The sequence below is a fragment of the Ahaetulla prasina genome, chromosome 2 (assembly GCF_028640845.1).
Source record: "Ahaetulla prasina isolate Xishuangbanna chromosome 2, ASM2864084v1, whole genome shotgun sequence".
NCBI classification, from domain to species: domain Eukaryota; kingdom Metazoa; phylum Chordata; class Lepidosauria; order Squamata; family Colubridae; genus Ahaetulla; species Ahaetulla prasina.
The window spans coordinates 56,338,297-56,350,415 of record NC_080540.1 but is presented as its reverse complement, the minus strand read 5'-3'; the positions used below and the strand labels follow the sequence as shown (position 1 = coordinate 56,350,415).

Here is a 12,119-nt window from a genome sequence, read left to right as displayed (position 1 = left end):
ACGTTGGTTCCGTCCCAGGTGACTGATGGACCCGGAGAGGTTCCTGATGGAGCTTGGGCTGCTCCCTGGCGATCTGGCCCACGGCTTGGCCGAGGAGCTTGTTGCGGCCTGGGAACAGGCCGCGGTCGGCGCTTTGGACCGTGTCGTGCCTTTGCGGCTTCTGACCCGGCGTAGGTCTCAACCAGCTCCTTGGTTTTCTGAGGAGCTGAGGGAGATGAAACGCCGGAGAAGACGCCTAGAGAGCGCGTGGAGGTCCAGCCGTTCTGAAGCTGACCAAACACTAGTTAGGTTTTTTACTCAGACCTATCTAGTGGCATTGAGGGAGGCCAAGCGGGCCTATGTCTCTACCCTCATTGCGTCAGCAGAGAACCGCCCAGCCGCCCTGTTTAGGGTGACTCGCTCCCTCCTTAACCAGGAGGGCTGCTATGACCCCTTACAGGGTTGTGCTGAGGATTTCAGCAGGTATCTGTTTGACAAAATCGCTCAGCTTCGGGACTGTCTGGACCAAAACTGGGTAGTTTCGGGCGAGGTGACGGAGGCTAGTCTTGTTGAGACCATCTGGGAGGAGTTTGACCCTGTGGCTCCTGAGGACATGGACAGGTTGCTGGGGCGGCTGAATGCCACCACATGTTTATTGGACCCGTGTCCCTCCTGGTTGGTGCTGGCCACCCGGGAGGTTACACGAGGCTGGCTCCAGGGGATTGTTAACGCTTCTCTGAGGGAGGGTGTTGTTCCCACCGCCTTGAAAGAGGCGGTGGTGAGACCCCCCCCCAAGAAGCCTTCCCTGGACCCAGCTGTTTTGAGTAACTATCATCCAGTCTCCAACCTTCGCTTTGTGGCGAAGGTTGTTGAGAGTGTGGTGGCACACCAGTTACCCCAGTACCTGGATGAATCTGTCTATCTAGACCCGTTCCAGTCTGGTTTCCGACCCGGTACAGCACGGAGACAGCTTTGGTCACATTGGTGGATGACCTCTGGAGGGCCCGGGATAGGGGTTATTCCTCTGCCCTGGTTCTCCTTGATCTCTCAGCGGCTTTTGATACCATCGACCATGGTATCCTGCTGCGGTGGTTGGGGGGATTGGGTGTGGGAGGCACCGTGTTTCGGTGGTTCTCATCCTATCTCTCCGACCGATCGCAGACGGTGTTGGCAGGGGGGCAGAGGTCAACCTCGAGGCGCCTCCTTTGTGGGGTGCCACAGAGGTCGGTTCTCTCGCCTCTCCTGTTCAACATCTACATGAAGTCGCTGGGCGAGGTCATCAGTGGTTTTGGGGTGAGTTATCAACTGTACGCGGATGACACCCAGCTGTACATTTCCACCCCTGACCACCCCAATGTAGCTGTTGAAGTGTTGTCTCGGTGTGTGGAGGCCGTACGGGTCTGGATGGGGAGAAACAGGCTAAGCTCAACCCCTCCAAGACTGAGTGGCTGTGGACGCCGGCATCCCGGTACAGTCAGCTGCAACCGTGGCTGACTGTTGGAGGCGAATCATTGGCCCCAATGGAGAGGGTGCGCAATCTGGGGGTTCTCCTGGATGGACGGTTGTCTTTTGAAGATCATTTGGCGACCGTCTCCAGGAGAGCTTTTTACCAGGTCCGCCTGGTTCGCCAGTTGCGCCCCTTTCTAGACTGGGATGCCTTATGCACGGTCACTCACGCCCTCGTCACTTCTCGCCTGGACTACTGTAACGCTCTCTACATGGGGCTCCCCTTGAGGTGCACCCGGAGACTTCAGTTAGTTCAGAATGCAGCCGCGCGGGTGATAGAGGGAGCCACTCATGGCTCCCATATAACACCGATCCTGCGCAGGCTGCACTGGCTGCCTGTGGTTTTCCGAGTGCATTTCAAGGTGTTGGTTACCACCTTTAAAGCGCTCCATGGCATAGGACCGGGATATCTTCGGGACTGCCTTCTGTTACCACATGCCTCCCACCGGCCGGTACGCTCCCATAAAGAGGGCCTCCTCAGGGTGCCGTCAGCCAAACAGTGTAGGCTGGCGACCCCCAGGGGGAGAGCCTTCTCTGTGGGGGCACCTACCCTCTGGAATGAGCTTCCCCCAGGACTTCGACAACTTCCTGACCTCCGGACCTTTCGCCGTGAGCTTAAAACATATCTATTCTTCCGAGCAGGACTGGCTTAATAGGGTTTTTAAACATGGATTTTATTGGGGTTTATTTTATATTTTGTATTGTATTTTAAATTTAGGCTTTTGGAATAAGTTTTTTAAATAGTGTTTTTTATTGAAATGTATTGTATTATTTTATCTGCCTGTTCACCGCCCTGAGTCCTTCGGGAGAAGGGCGGTATAAAAATTAAATTATTATTATTATTATTAAATTGTTTTTCCGTGTATCTGTCTGCCTTTCAGTAAATAGAATATTCAACAGGGCAAACAATGTCATCAAATATTAAACAGAATAAATCCACATAATGAAACATACCCCCAAAATAAGGCAACAATTATAATTGAAGCCAGCATAAAAGTAGAAGCAGTAGGAATACCAATTTGTAAAGTAAACCAAGGCAGAACTCATTGAGTTTTGGAGTTGTAAGGGATCCTGGAAATCAAAAAGGACAATCCTGCACTTTATGCAAAGTCATCATATATCATACAACTCCAGGATCCCAGGTAGAAGCCATTCAACCTCTGTTTCATAACCTCCAGTTAATGAGGTCTCAGTTGTATATGGCCTCATTTAAATACTTCCATTTGTGAAAAAAAATGTGACAACAGCTGAGGTATCTGCAAGGTGTGGTCAAAACAGTCAAGATGGTAGCCACAAAGGTTCAGTTGAACCTCTGCCTATAAAAATAGGCATAACTTTGAGCATACTGTTGTGGATGCCCACTTAACCTTTTTTGACCATATCCTGGAGACAACTGTGGATAATATAAATTGAAGAGAAGTGGGGAAGAGACTGGTTTGGGAAAAGTAATTTCTGAGGATGGCTCACAAATCTGACCTTGTTTCTAAATTCTGAAAGCAACAATTCTTTAGCCTCCATAGATATAAAACCCACTTCCTGGACTACTCTGAGTTAAGTATTTCATGGCCTTTGAGAATAAATCATAACAGTCCATCTTCAATCACTACAAGGTTTGGGTGGTAGAAATGAGTCTTGCCCCAATTGTAACTTATCAAACAGAACACAATCTATTATGAAACACATTTTCTGCACTTAACCAGCTTAATTAGATAAACAAAGATTTTTTGGGTCCTAAGAGGATTATCATAAATGGCTGATCACATGTGTAGCCTCAAGATATAAATTTTCAAGATTTATGGAATACACTGAAAATAAAATATCAGTGTTTTTGTTCACTGGAAGAAACTGCAGCTTAAATTTTATGGAAGCAAATAAATGCTCAACCCAATAAGCAAGGCAGAATTCAGAGCAAGTTAGTTGCACTTAGATAGCATGGAAGTCTGTGTATTACTCTTGGGTACCACTGTAGTTAGCAGAATTCAAACATATCTAGTGCAGTTTATATCCTATTGTCAAATTCTTAAAAATAGAGGATTGCAAAACTAGCAAAGGAACATTTCTGTAGGATTGGCATCCATGAAAACAGAATAACAGAGTGAGAAGAGAACAGAATTCTTCCAGTTCATCCTTCTGCTCAAATACGGCACCTTCTACTATTTGGACAAATGGCTGTCCAATCTCTTCTTCCAGTGATGGAAGTCTAAAATTTCCAGTGATGGAGCACCCATAACTTTTGGAAGCAAGCTGTTTCACTTATATAACCTTGTGTTACTTATTCCATTTAGGTATGCTCATGTTTTGCTCTTCTGCCAATGTTTTGGAAGAAGCAAAGCAGCAACTGAGTAAATATCATGCCTCTTGGGACAACACATCTAATTGTACACAAACATATACACACACACTCATAGACATACACAAACTGCTAACTTTATAACTATGATGTCTGTCAAATTTCCTAGTCTAACTAAAAGAAAGGGACAATAAAAAAAATACTAGACCAAATTCAACTTCACCAAATACAGATGAGACACAACACAGTCTGAATCTGTACTTCAGATTACAACCTTCCAGATATTATTTATTTATTTATTTTATTTATTTATTTTATTTGCATTTATATCCCGCCCTTCTCCAAAGACTCAGGGCGGCTTACACTATGTCAGGCAATAGTCTTCATCCATTTTGTATACTATATACAAAGTCAACTTATTGCCCCCCAACAATCTGGGTCCTCATTTTACCTACCTTATAAAGGATGGAAGGCTGAGTCAACCTTGGGCCTGGTGGGACTTGAACCTGCAATATTGCAAGTAGTTGCTGTTAATAACAGGCTGCATTAGCCTGTTGAGCCACCAGAGGCCCTTATATTTATTATATCTTTTTATAATCATATCTGCTCCTAAAACAGCTGCTTGGGAAAAATGAAGATGAGTACAAAACATGTAACATAAATACACATGAGGTTTGAAAGCACAGAAAATTTTCCTCATTCTTACAATTTGTCGGAAGGCACACAGAGTTTTATGATAACAAATTATGTTATCGTAGCATGAACTATTTTTCTTCTGAGATTCTCCAATCTAGATTTATTTGCTCTGACTCAGTTTTTCACCATGGATGTAGTAGTGTTATAGTTACAAAACAAATCTTCTCTTTTCACTTGTTGAAACTGCACCCAACAACAAATACCTGTCCTTACTTATTACAAGTAGTCCTTGATTTATGGATGGAGCCTCCCCATCACAGCTGTAAGTAGTGACAATTGTAAATCAAATCACCCACATGACTGTCCTGATTTTATGACCCTTTTTGGGATGGTCATTAAATGAACACCACAGTTGTTAAGCAAACCAATGGTTGGCTATGGGTTGATTTTGTTAACAACTGGCATTTACTTTCAGTTTTTGGCAAAAAAAAAAAAGTAAGTGAAATGTGGTCATATGACTGTGAGAGGCTACAAATGCCCATAAATGAGGGCTGGTTTCTGAGTGTCTGAGATGTGGTCAAGTGACCATGGGGGGAGGGGCAGCTGTTGGAACTTTAGAACCAGACTGTTAAGTATCCCCAAAGAGGATTGTCATAACATTGAATATTTGCTAAGTCATCGGCCGAGGTCTACTTGTACATACGTACGAACACACACTTGAAAAGGAATCCCTGTTACAGAAGAAGCAAACCTACTGCTGTCCTTCAAACTATGAATGCAATATCAGAATAATCTATTATTTTTGATGCTGTAGCAAAGTGGTCAAATTTAGATCACAGAGCAAAGTGCTCTTTGAGTTAATCAAGCTGTCAGGATAATTATGGCGCAATTTTAACGATTTGTGATTTCATGGTAGGCTGCCTTTGACTGTTTAATTCTGAATGTTACTACAATACCACAAAATCCAGATTGAATTGCTCCTCTCAGCAAATGCTGAAAACACTGCGATGTACAACAAAATAGAATTGGCTATTTTGTTAATTCTTTTATACCTGGTAGATGACAGAAGCTCCAAGTAATTGCCAGTTAGCATCCAGAGGAAAGGAAACTTTCATGTCTGTTTGTTTGTAACCTTTAATTGGGCAAAGTGGTGTATTATACAGCAGCAATTTTTGAACCAAGATACCTCAAATAAGCTACCTTATAGAATCCATCCAAAATCCAGGATCCATTATTCCTAGGGGATTGAAATTTGCAAAGCTGTGGTGGCCTCAGTGCCATATTACTTTTCTTAGAAACCCACAGTTTGCATGGTGCAAGGGAAGATGGGAAGAGGGTATACCTGCCCTGATTCTTACCTCCCTTTTGACCTTGTGCCCAATCAGCTGGCAGCAAGGCCTGATGGGCAATTGGAGTTTGGCTGCTTTGGAAGTCAAGCCAACATTTGAAATGTTTTAATGGTGAGAATAGATTCCTGCTGCATAGGGCTGGTTGGAGGGCACCCTGGATAGAAGGGACTGTGGGAAATACGTCAGGAGAGGAAAACTATCAGTGGAGTTTTCCTTGTAGTCTGCAGTTCCCTTTGTTTCTCCCATACTGAGCAAATTGGTAGGCAGTTCCACGGGCCAACTGAGGAGGTGGAGGAAGAGGAAGCTTCACTGGGACTCTGCTGTTGTTATAGCCTATGTTATATGTTGAAAGAAGGATGGCTTAATGGGTCATGGGTTGTCTAGTGATCTCTACAGGGAACCTCTGTTAACAAGTGGCAGCACTACCCTCCTCATCTGAAACCCAAGAGGTCTCTAACCTTTCTGCTGGGCTGTCTGGCTCAATGAAACGGATGAGAGGCGGCGAAGAGAGGGTTTCGGTAGCAAAGATCCCACCCTGGAGCTGCAGTCCAAAGCCGTTCAAGGGGTCTCCTCTTAAAATCACCTCTGTTGTTTCTGTATGAACAATCTGCCCACCAGGACCCACAGTGCTGGAAGCTAATGATACTGAAACAAGAGAGGGACACAACCAAGTTAGCACTTTAAGGAAACACTGGACACTTCATTTTCCAAAGAGAAACTTAGAAACCATTTCATGAGGGAGAGAGTCTGCTCAAGTAAACTGCCATAAATCTTAACAAAGCTCTTTGGAGAGAAGGGCTGTCCCTCAGATAAGAAGATATGCATTCCTCTACCTCTCTTCACATGTAGCTAGAGGAAAGTATGACAAAAAGTCTAGATGAGAAGGACGAGTTCTGGTGAATGAAGGCAAATATAGTTGTGTCCCAGGATAATGTTGCAGAATCCAATCTGGGTCAGTCACCAGGACCAGAGGTTTTATCTTCTGAGCTTTTGGACTTGTGCTGAAGATGGGCTCCAGCACAAGTCCAAAAGCTCAGAAGACAAAACCTCTGGTCCTGGTGACTGACCCAGATTGGATCTTGCAAGAGTTTCTGAGTTTGGAGGAAAATTTAAAGGGAGCTAACAAGAACATATCACCATGACATATTGTCCATTCCCTTTAATTCCTCAAAAAAGGGGAAGAATTTTGAAGACCAGCCTGAATAATCTTGCAAGAGCCCATGATCCTTACATGAACTTTTGTGCTCCTTCTTCCTCTGTCTTCTCCTCATCAATGTGGCCCGTGGGCTCATGGGATGATTGCTTCGAGGTAGAGTATTGGAATTCTGGTAGGCCAACCCTGATGCGTTCATGGTGGGAGATGCAAAGTTGGAAGCTACAAGAGCTAGATAAAAGACAAAAGAAGTCATCTGAGTATTTGATGTGAACTCCTACTTGTTCATATCAATTGAATCCCATTCTCAATTATTGGTCAAGAAAGAAAATATGTCATTTTGTGTCCCAGTTTTACTAACACATTTATCAAGATGAGTACATAGCTGATAATTCTTTTCCCATTCCCAGAGTATCTTACTAAATATTACTAAATTAACAATCTTCCAGTCTTGATTTTAGCATCTTTGCTGACCTACAAAAATATTTAAATTTGCCAAAATAGAAAGGAACAGGACAAGAAAGAGATTTGCAAGGAGTACTGAGAATGGTAAAGAAAAACCATATGCACTTTTTCCAGAAGACCTTGAGTGAATGAGTCTTCAGAAGAAAAAGAAAGAGAAGGCTTGGCAATAGGAAAGGTCAAAGCTGGTCCAGAAGAAACAGCTCATTGGACAGATTGAGTATATCTCAGACAGAACTGTTTGCTGGGAATTCAGTTTGTGACTCCCCAGATCAAGAAAGTAGAAACATAGGCTACATTACATTTACAATAATCCTGGCTGGTTGTCTGATTCCAGGTTGGTGTCTTGCAATGTCCTGGATGGTGGGTGTGGCAGTAGCTGACACAAGGATCCCAGCAGTGGTGGTGTTCACTCTTCTGCACTTTGACTTTTGCCAACAATAGACAGATAAGGTAACAAAAAGAGAATGTCAAAAATCACAGGCAACTGAAACCAATTGGTTGGCTCACCACTAAAAGTATTTTAAAAACCTGTTTGCACACATAAAAAAAACAATAATCACCTGTCATGGCTGCCATTCTGCTAACTTCACATTGCAACCTGTCAGTTGGACATTAGCAATGGGAGGAGGGAGAAGATCGGAATGTGGGAAGACAAGGGAGGAGTTTGGGAACCAAGCCGTTCCAGCCCAAAAAGTGGAATGCACCAATCCAGTCCAAGGTCAACCAAAGGAATGTGGAGATGGAGAAGGTGTGAAAAGAGGGTTCGTTATCCAAACAACATGGAGACAGATAATTGGAAATTGACCGGTAACAAGGGGATGGCCAGGGTGAAAGGGAACGTTAATTGTAACTTTTGCATGCCAAACCGGCAAATTCTGCTTCACTATTTTTGTAACCACTTTAGCTTTTAGTAAAGTATACCCTTGGTAAACAATGGGCCAGGAGTCTTTCTTTGCTAACTAAACTAAGTGGGACGGATAGCATCAACCCATAGACAATGAATACAAATGGGAAAGAAAATCCTTAAAATATCTGAGTAATTTTTTTGCTTGGCTTGATGTGGTTTGGAGAAAAATCCTTCATCAAGTATACTGAGATATTTGCACACTGGATTATATAGCTTATTTGTCTTCCACTTTCAATCTGACAGGACTCATTTTTCCTGCACTTTCAAAACCACAAGATCAGGGAATAATGATAGTGAAAGGGCGAGTTCAATAGAGCCTTTGTGGAAATATATTTCTCTTTTGTGAACTTGCAATAAAGTTTCCTCTTGATAGTTTAAGGCACATTTCTCTTCTGTTGCTTACATAAAGTCAGGGTAAGCACCACTGAATTAAAGAGCACATATTTCTCTTTTTTGTTCCTTATTGTGGATCAAACGGTGAACATAGCTTGTAATACTTCACAATAAATCTAGAAATTGGATAGTAGAGAATCCAGTTGCAAAGAGCTTACTCACATTGCCCCAAGAGGTTTAATAAGTACAATGGATAGTCTACAAAAGTGGAAACAGAAGCGCCTGATATTACCTGTGGGAATTATTTTTTTTAGGTCAAAGGAGTGTAGTATAACTACTTGTCACAGCAGTGTCCCTTGTCAGAGAGGTAGTCCTTCACAATATTGGGACTCCATAAACTGTACTTGAACATTCAATTTATAGAGAGTATCTCATCCATGAAGGACAGTTATTAGAGTGTGCAAAATTAAAAGAGCTGGAGTTAAACTCATGACTGGAAGAGACACAGCCTTTGCAAGCACCAGTTGTAAAACAAGACTGGAAAATACAATCCAGGCTGAAACATCTGCCAGAGAACCTAGTCACATTTCCCGGTTGTATTCAGAACAACTTCTACAAAATCACCTTCCAAAAGTCTGCAAACATTCTCTCTAAACAACATCAAGCTAATCCTCATGAAGTGTTTCACTACTTCAGAAAGAATAGGTAGTGTTAAAAAAAACAAAAGGAATGAGAAAGTGAGTTAACAAAATATCTGTGATTTTTCATTTGAAAATTTCCCTCCAAATTTGCTTTGCAAAAAGTTCTTTTCATGAAGAGTTATGGATCATTCTAATACAAGCATCTAGAAAACTACTCTTTCCTTTATACATTCGAAGGTTAGACTGTTAAAAATGCTGACAAACTCATTTTTTAAAAAAAGTTGTTATTTAGGAGGTACTTGAGACAAAGATATTCTGATGATTTACAGAATGTAAATCTGTGTTTAATTACGTTTAGAGGATTATGAATTGTTGTAGTCATCGACTTATGCATTGATGCTGAATGATGATTGTTTTTATGACTAGTGTGTTGACACTATTTATATATTGCCATAGGCTATTTTAGAGTTTTAGTGGCTGAAGTGGCATGGAAGCTAAACAAATACAACAGAAAAGTTTGCATCTTGATCTCAAGACCTTTGCAAACGCAGCCAATAGACTACGATTGAGGATAGGGACACAATTAAGGAAATCACAAATCTTGATATATTAATCATATTAGTGTTAATTAATTAATTACATTCACATAAAAGTGCATGTGAATAAGCATACAGCTACGAAACCAACAGCATGTGTTGTTTTTAGAAGCTGGACATACACCTTGTAACAGTGGTGGGATTCAAATAATTTAACAACCAGTTCTCTGCCCTAATGATTTCTTCCAAAAACCAGTTCACCAAACTGCTCGGAAAGTTAACAACTGGTTCTCCCAAAGTGGTACGAATTGGCTGAATCCCACCACTGCCTTGTAACAAATACATGAAAAGTCCCATTGTCACCTCAGTGTTTAATTATTTGAGGCACTTTTTACCCAAACCAATTTCCCCCCCCCCCACAAAATTGAACAATTAAAATGATAACTAGAATTTGATCTATTCATCAGCTTGGCCCATGACAGGAATGGCATTGGCTATTCCTTCACTAGTGATTTACAGTGCTTTTATAAGATCACTCAGCCCATCACTGAAGTATTATAAATCCTCTGTTCATCACTATTATTTTGGCACAGTGATGGTTGCTTGACTCTAGAAGACACTAATTTACCAAAGTAGAAAATTAATCACTACAATCCACAAGAATCAATAAAAGGCCAGGTTCCTGTCTCCTCTCAGATGGTCTTAGTTTTGTTTTTTGTTTCCTCCTCCCAAAAAACTGTACCTTATCTCACATTTCTGTGTAATCAGGATGGTGATGGGTATTTTCCCCCAGAAATACACACGCCCTAAAGAAACAGATGTTTTTCATATGTTATGCTCATTCATGGCACATACCTGTATCCAGAGGCTTGAGGGGAAGTCTACTGTAGTGAGCAGGGAGTATCTCTAGCTTAACAGTTTCTGATGTGGCTGCTAACAACTGGGTGGCCTCCAACAAGGAGCAATGCTCTGTGCTAGTCCCGTCAATGGAAAGGATATGATCACCTACATGCAGAGCCCCACATCTGCCAGAGAAACACACAACCACAGGCATATATTGCAGTCACCTGTGGTTAAAAGCAGAGCAATTCAAAATCCATCAAAGTCACACAGAAGTTGATGACTTTGCATCATACATATTCTTTGCCATGTTCTTTGCCCAGATTCAGCTGAAACCTTATTTTTAAAAAGCCAGAAATCCAGCTTTGAAGTTTCCTGGTTGAAAAAACCATGAAAGAACAGAGGTTTTCTCATGAAAGAATGTCAGTCAGGTTAACTGAACTACAGGTAACCCTTCCCTAAAAACTAAAGAGAATATTTTCATATGGTCGAATGGAATCTGAAATGTATTTTTATCATAAGAGTCTAAGGGGACTTTTTAAACAAAGAAAAAAAATTACCCCGGGTTTGTTCTGATTTCATTTTGTTCTTTGCCATTGTTTCTAATAAAAGAGTTTAACCTGTTTGTGAAGACTATATTTGCGTATGACATTTGGAAGAATGTAGTACATATTTCCTTAGACAAAGGGGAAAGTAGCAACAGATGATATAAAACTACAGGAAAATCAGTTTATTAAGTGTGCCTGTTGAGGTGTTTGGCCAAATTCTAGTTGAACCATGACAATGAATATGAATTCAGAAAAGTAGTGCAGTATTGTCAAACAGGTGCTGTACAGACCAAAGTTCTGCTCTTCAGCAAGTCACTGTGGAATGGCATGAATGTGAAAAAGGACGTTTATTCATTTGTTGGTGATAAAATATGGAATATGATGTAAAATTATGGAATATTTTGGGTGAATGGGATACCCTGTATTGAATGTTATATATTTTATTTATACATTTTTTAAAAATACATTAAAAAAATCAATATCTACATGAACAGTGTGTTGTCTGCGTACAATTAATTTTGAAAAATAATAGTAGTAATAACACTAATATTCATAGCAATACCCTGTATTGAATGTTAGTTGGTTGTTGAATGCAGTATAGCATGCGTAGGATGTAAATTTTATTTATTTATTTTATTTATTTTGTCGAATACATATTAAATAATATATATGTATAAGCATGAATTGAATACATAAAATGAATACAATTAAAGGGAACATTAGGACAGGGACGGTACGCACGCTGGTGCTGTTATGCACACCCCTTGTGCAAAATTGTGCATAAGGGCAAAATAAAACAAGGATATAAACTGTGCATGACAATAGAAAGGCAAGAAGGTGTCAATTCCCCTTAGTGCATTTATAATAATAGCATAAAGAATGCTTATAGTGACATTTCAGGTATTAGTTGATTACCATATGTGCATCAGGAGTGAA

General features: G+C 41.2%; 1 protein-coding gene across 2 annotated transcripts in view; it reads right to left on the bottom strand.

Moving 5' to 3' along the window:
• The window catches only part of GRIP2 (glutamate receptor interacting protein 2), a 181,340-nt gene that overhangs the window by 71,100 nt on the left and 98,121 nt on the right, over positions 1–12,119 (bottom strand). For both annotated transcript variants that reach the window (XM_058166627.1, XM_058166628.1), the window contains exons 9-12: positions 10,651–10,820; positions 7,678–7,803; positions 6,992–7,144; positions 6,219–6,405 (exon numbers count right to left, since the gene is read on the bottom strand). In XM_058166627.1, coding sequence (XP_058022610.1) covers positions 6,219–6,405; positions 6,992–7,144; positions 7,678–7,803; positions 10,651–10,820 — 636 coding nt within the window. The remainder of the gene's footprint in view (positions 1–6,218; positions 6,406–6,991; positions 7,145–7,677; positions 7,804–10,650; positions 10,821–12,119) is intronic.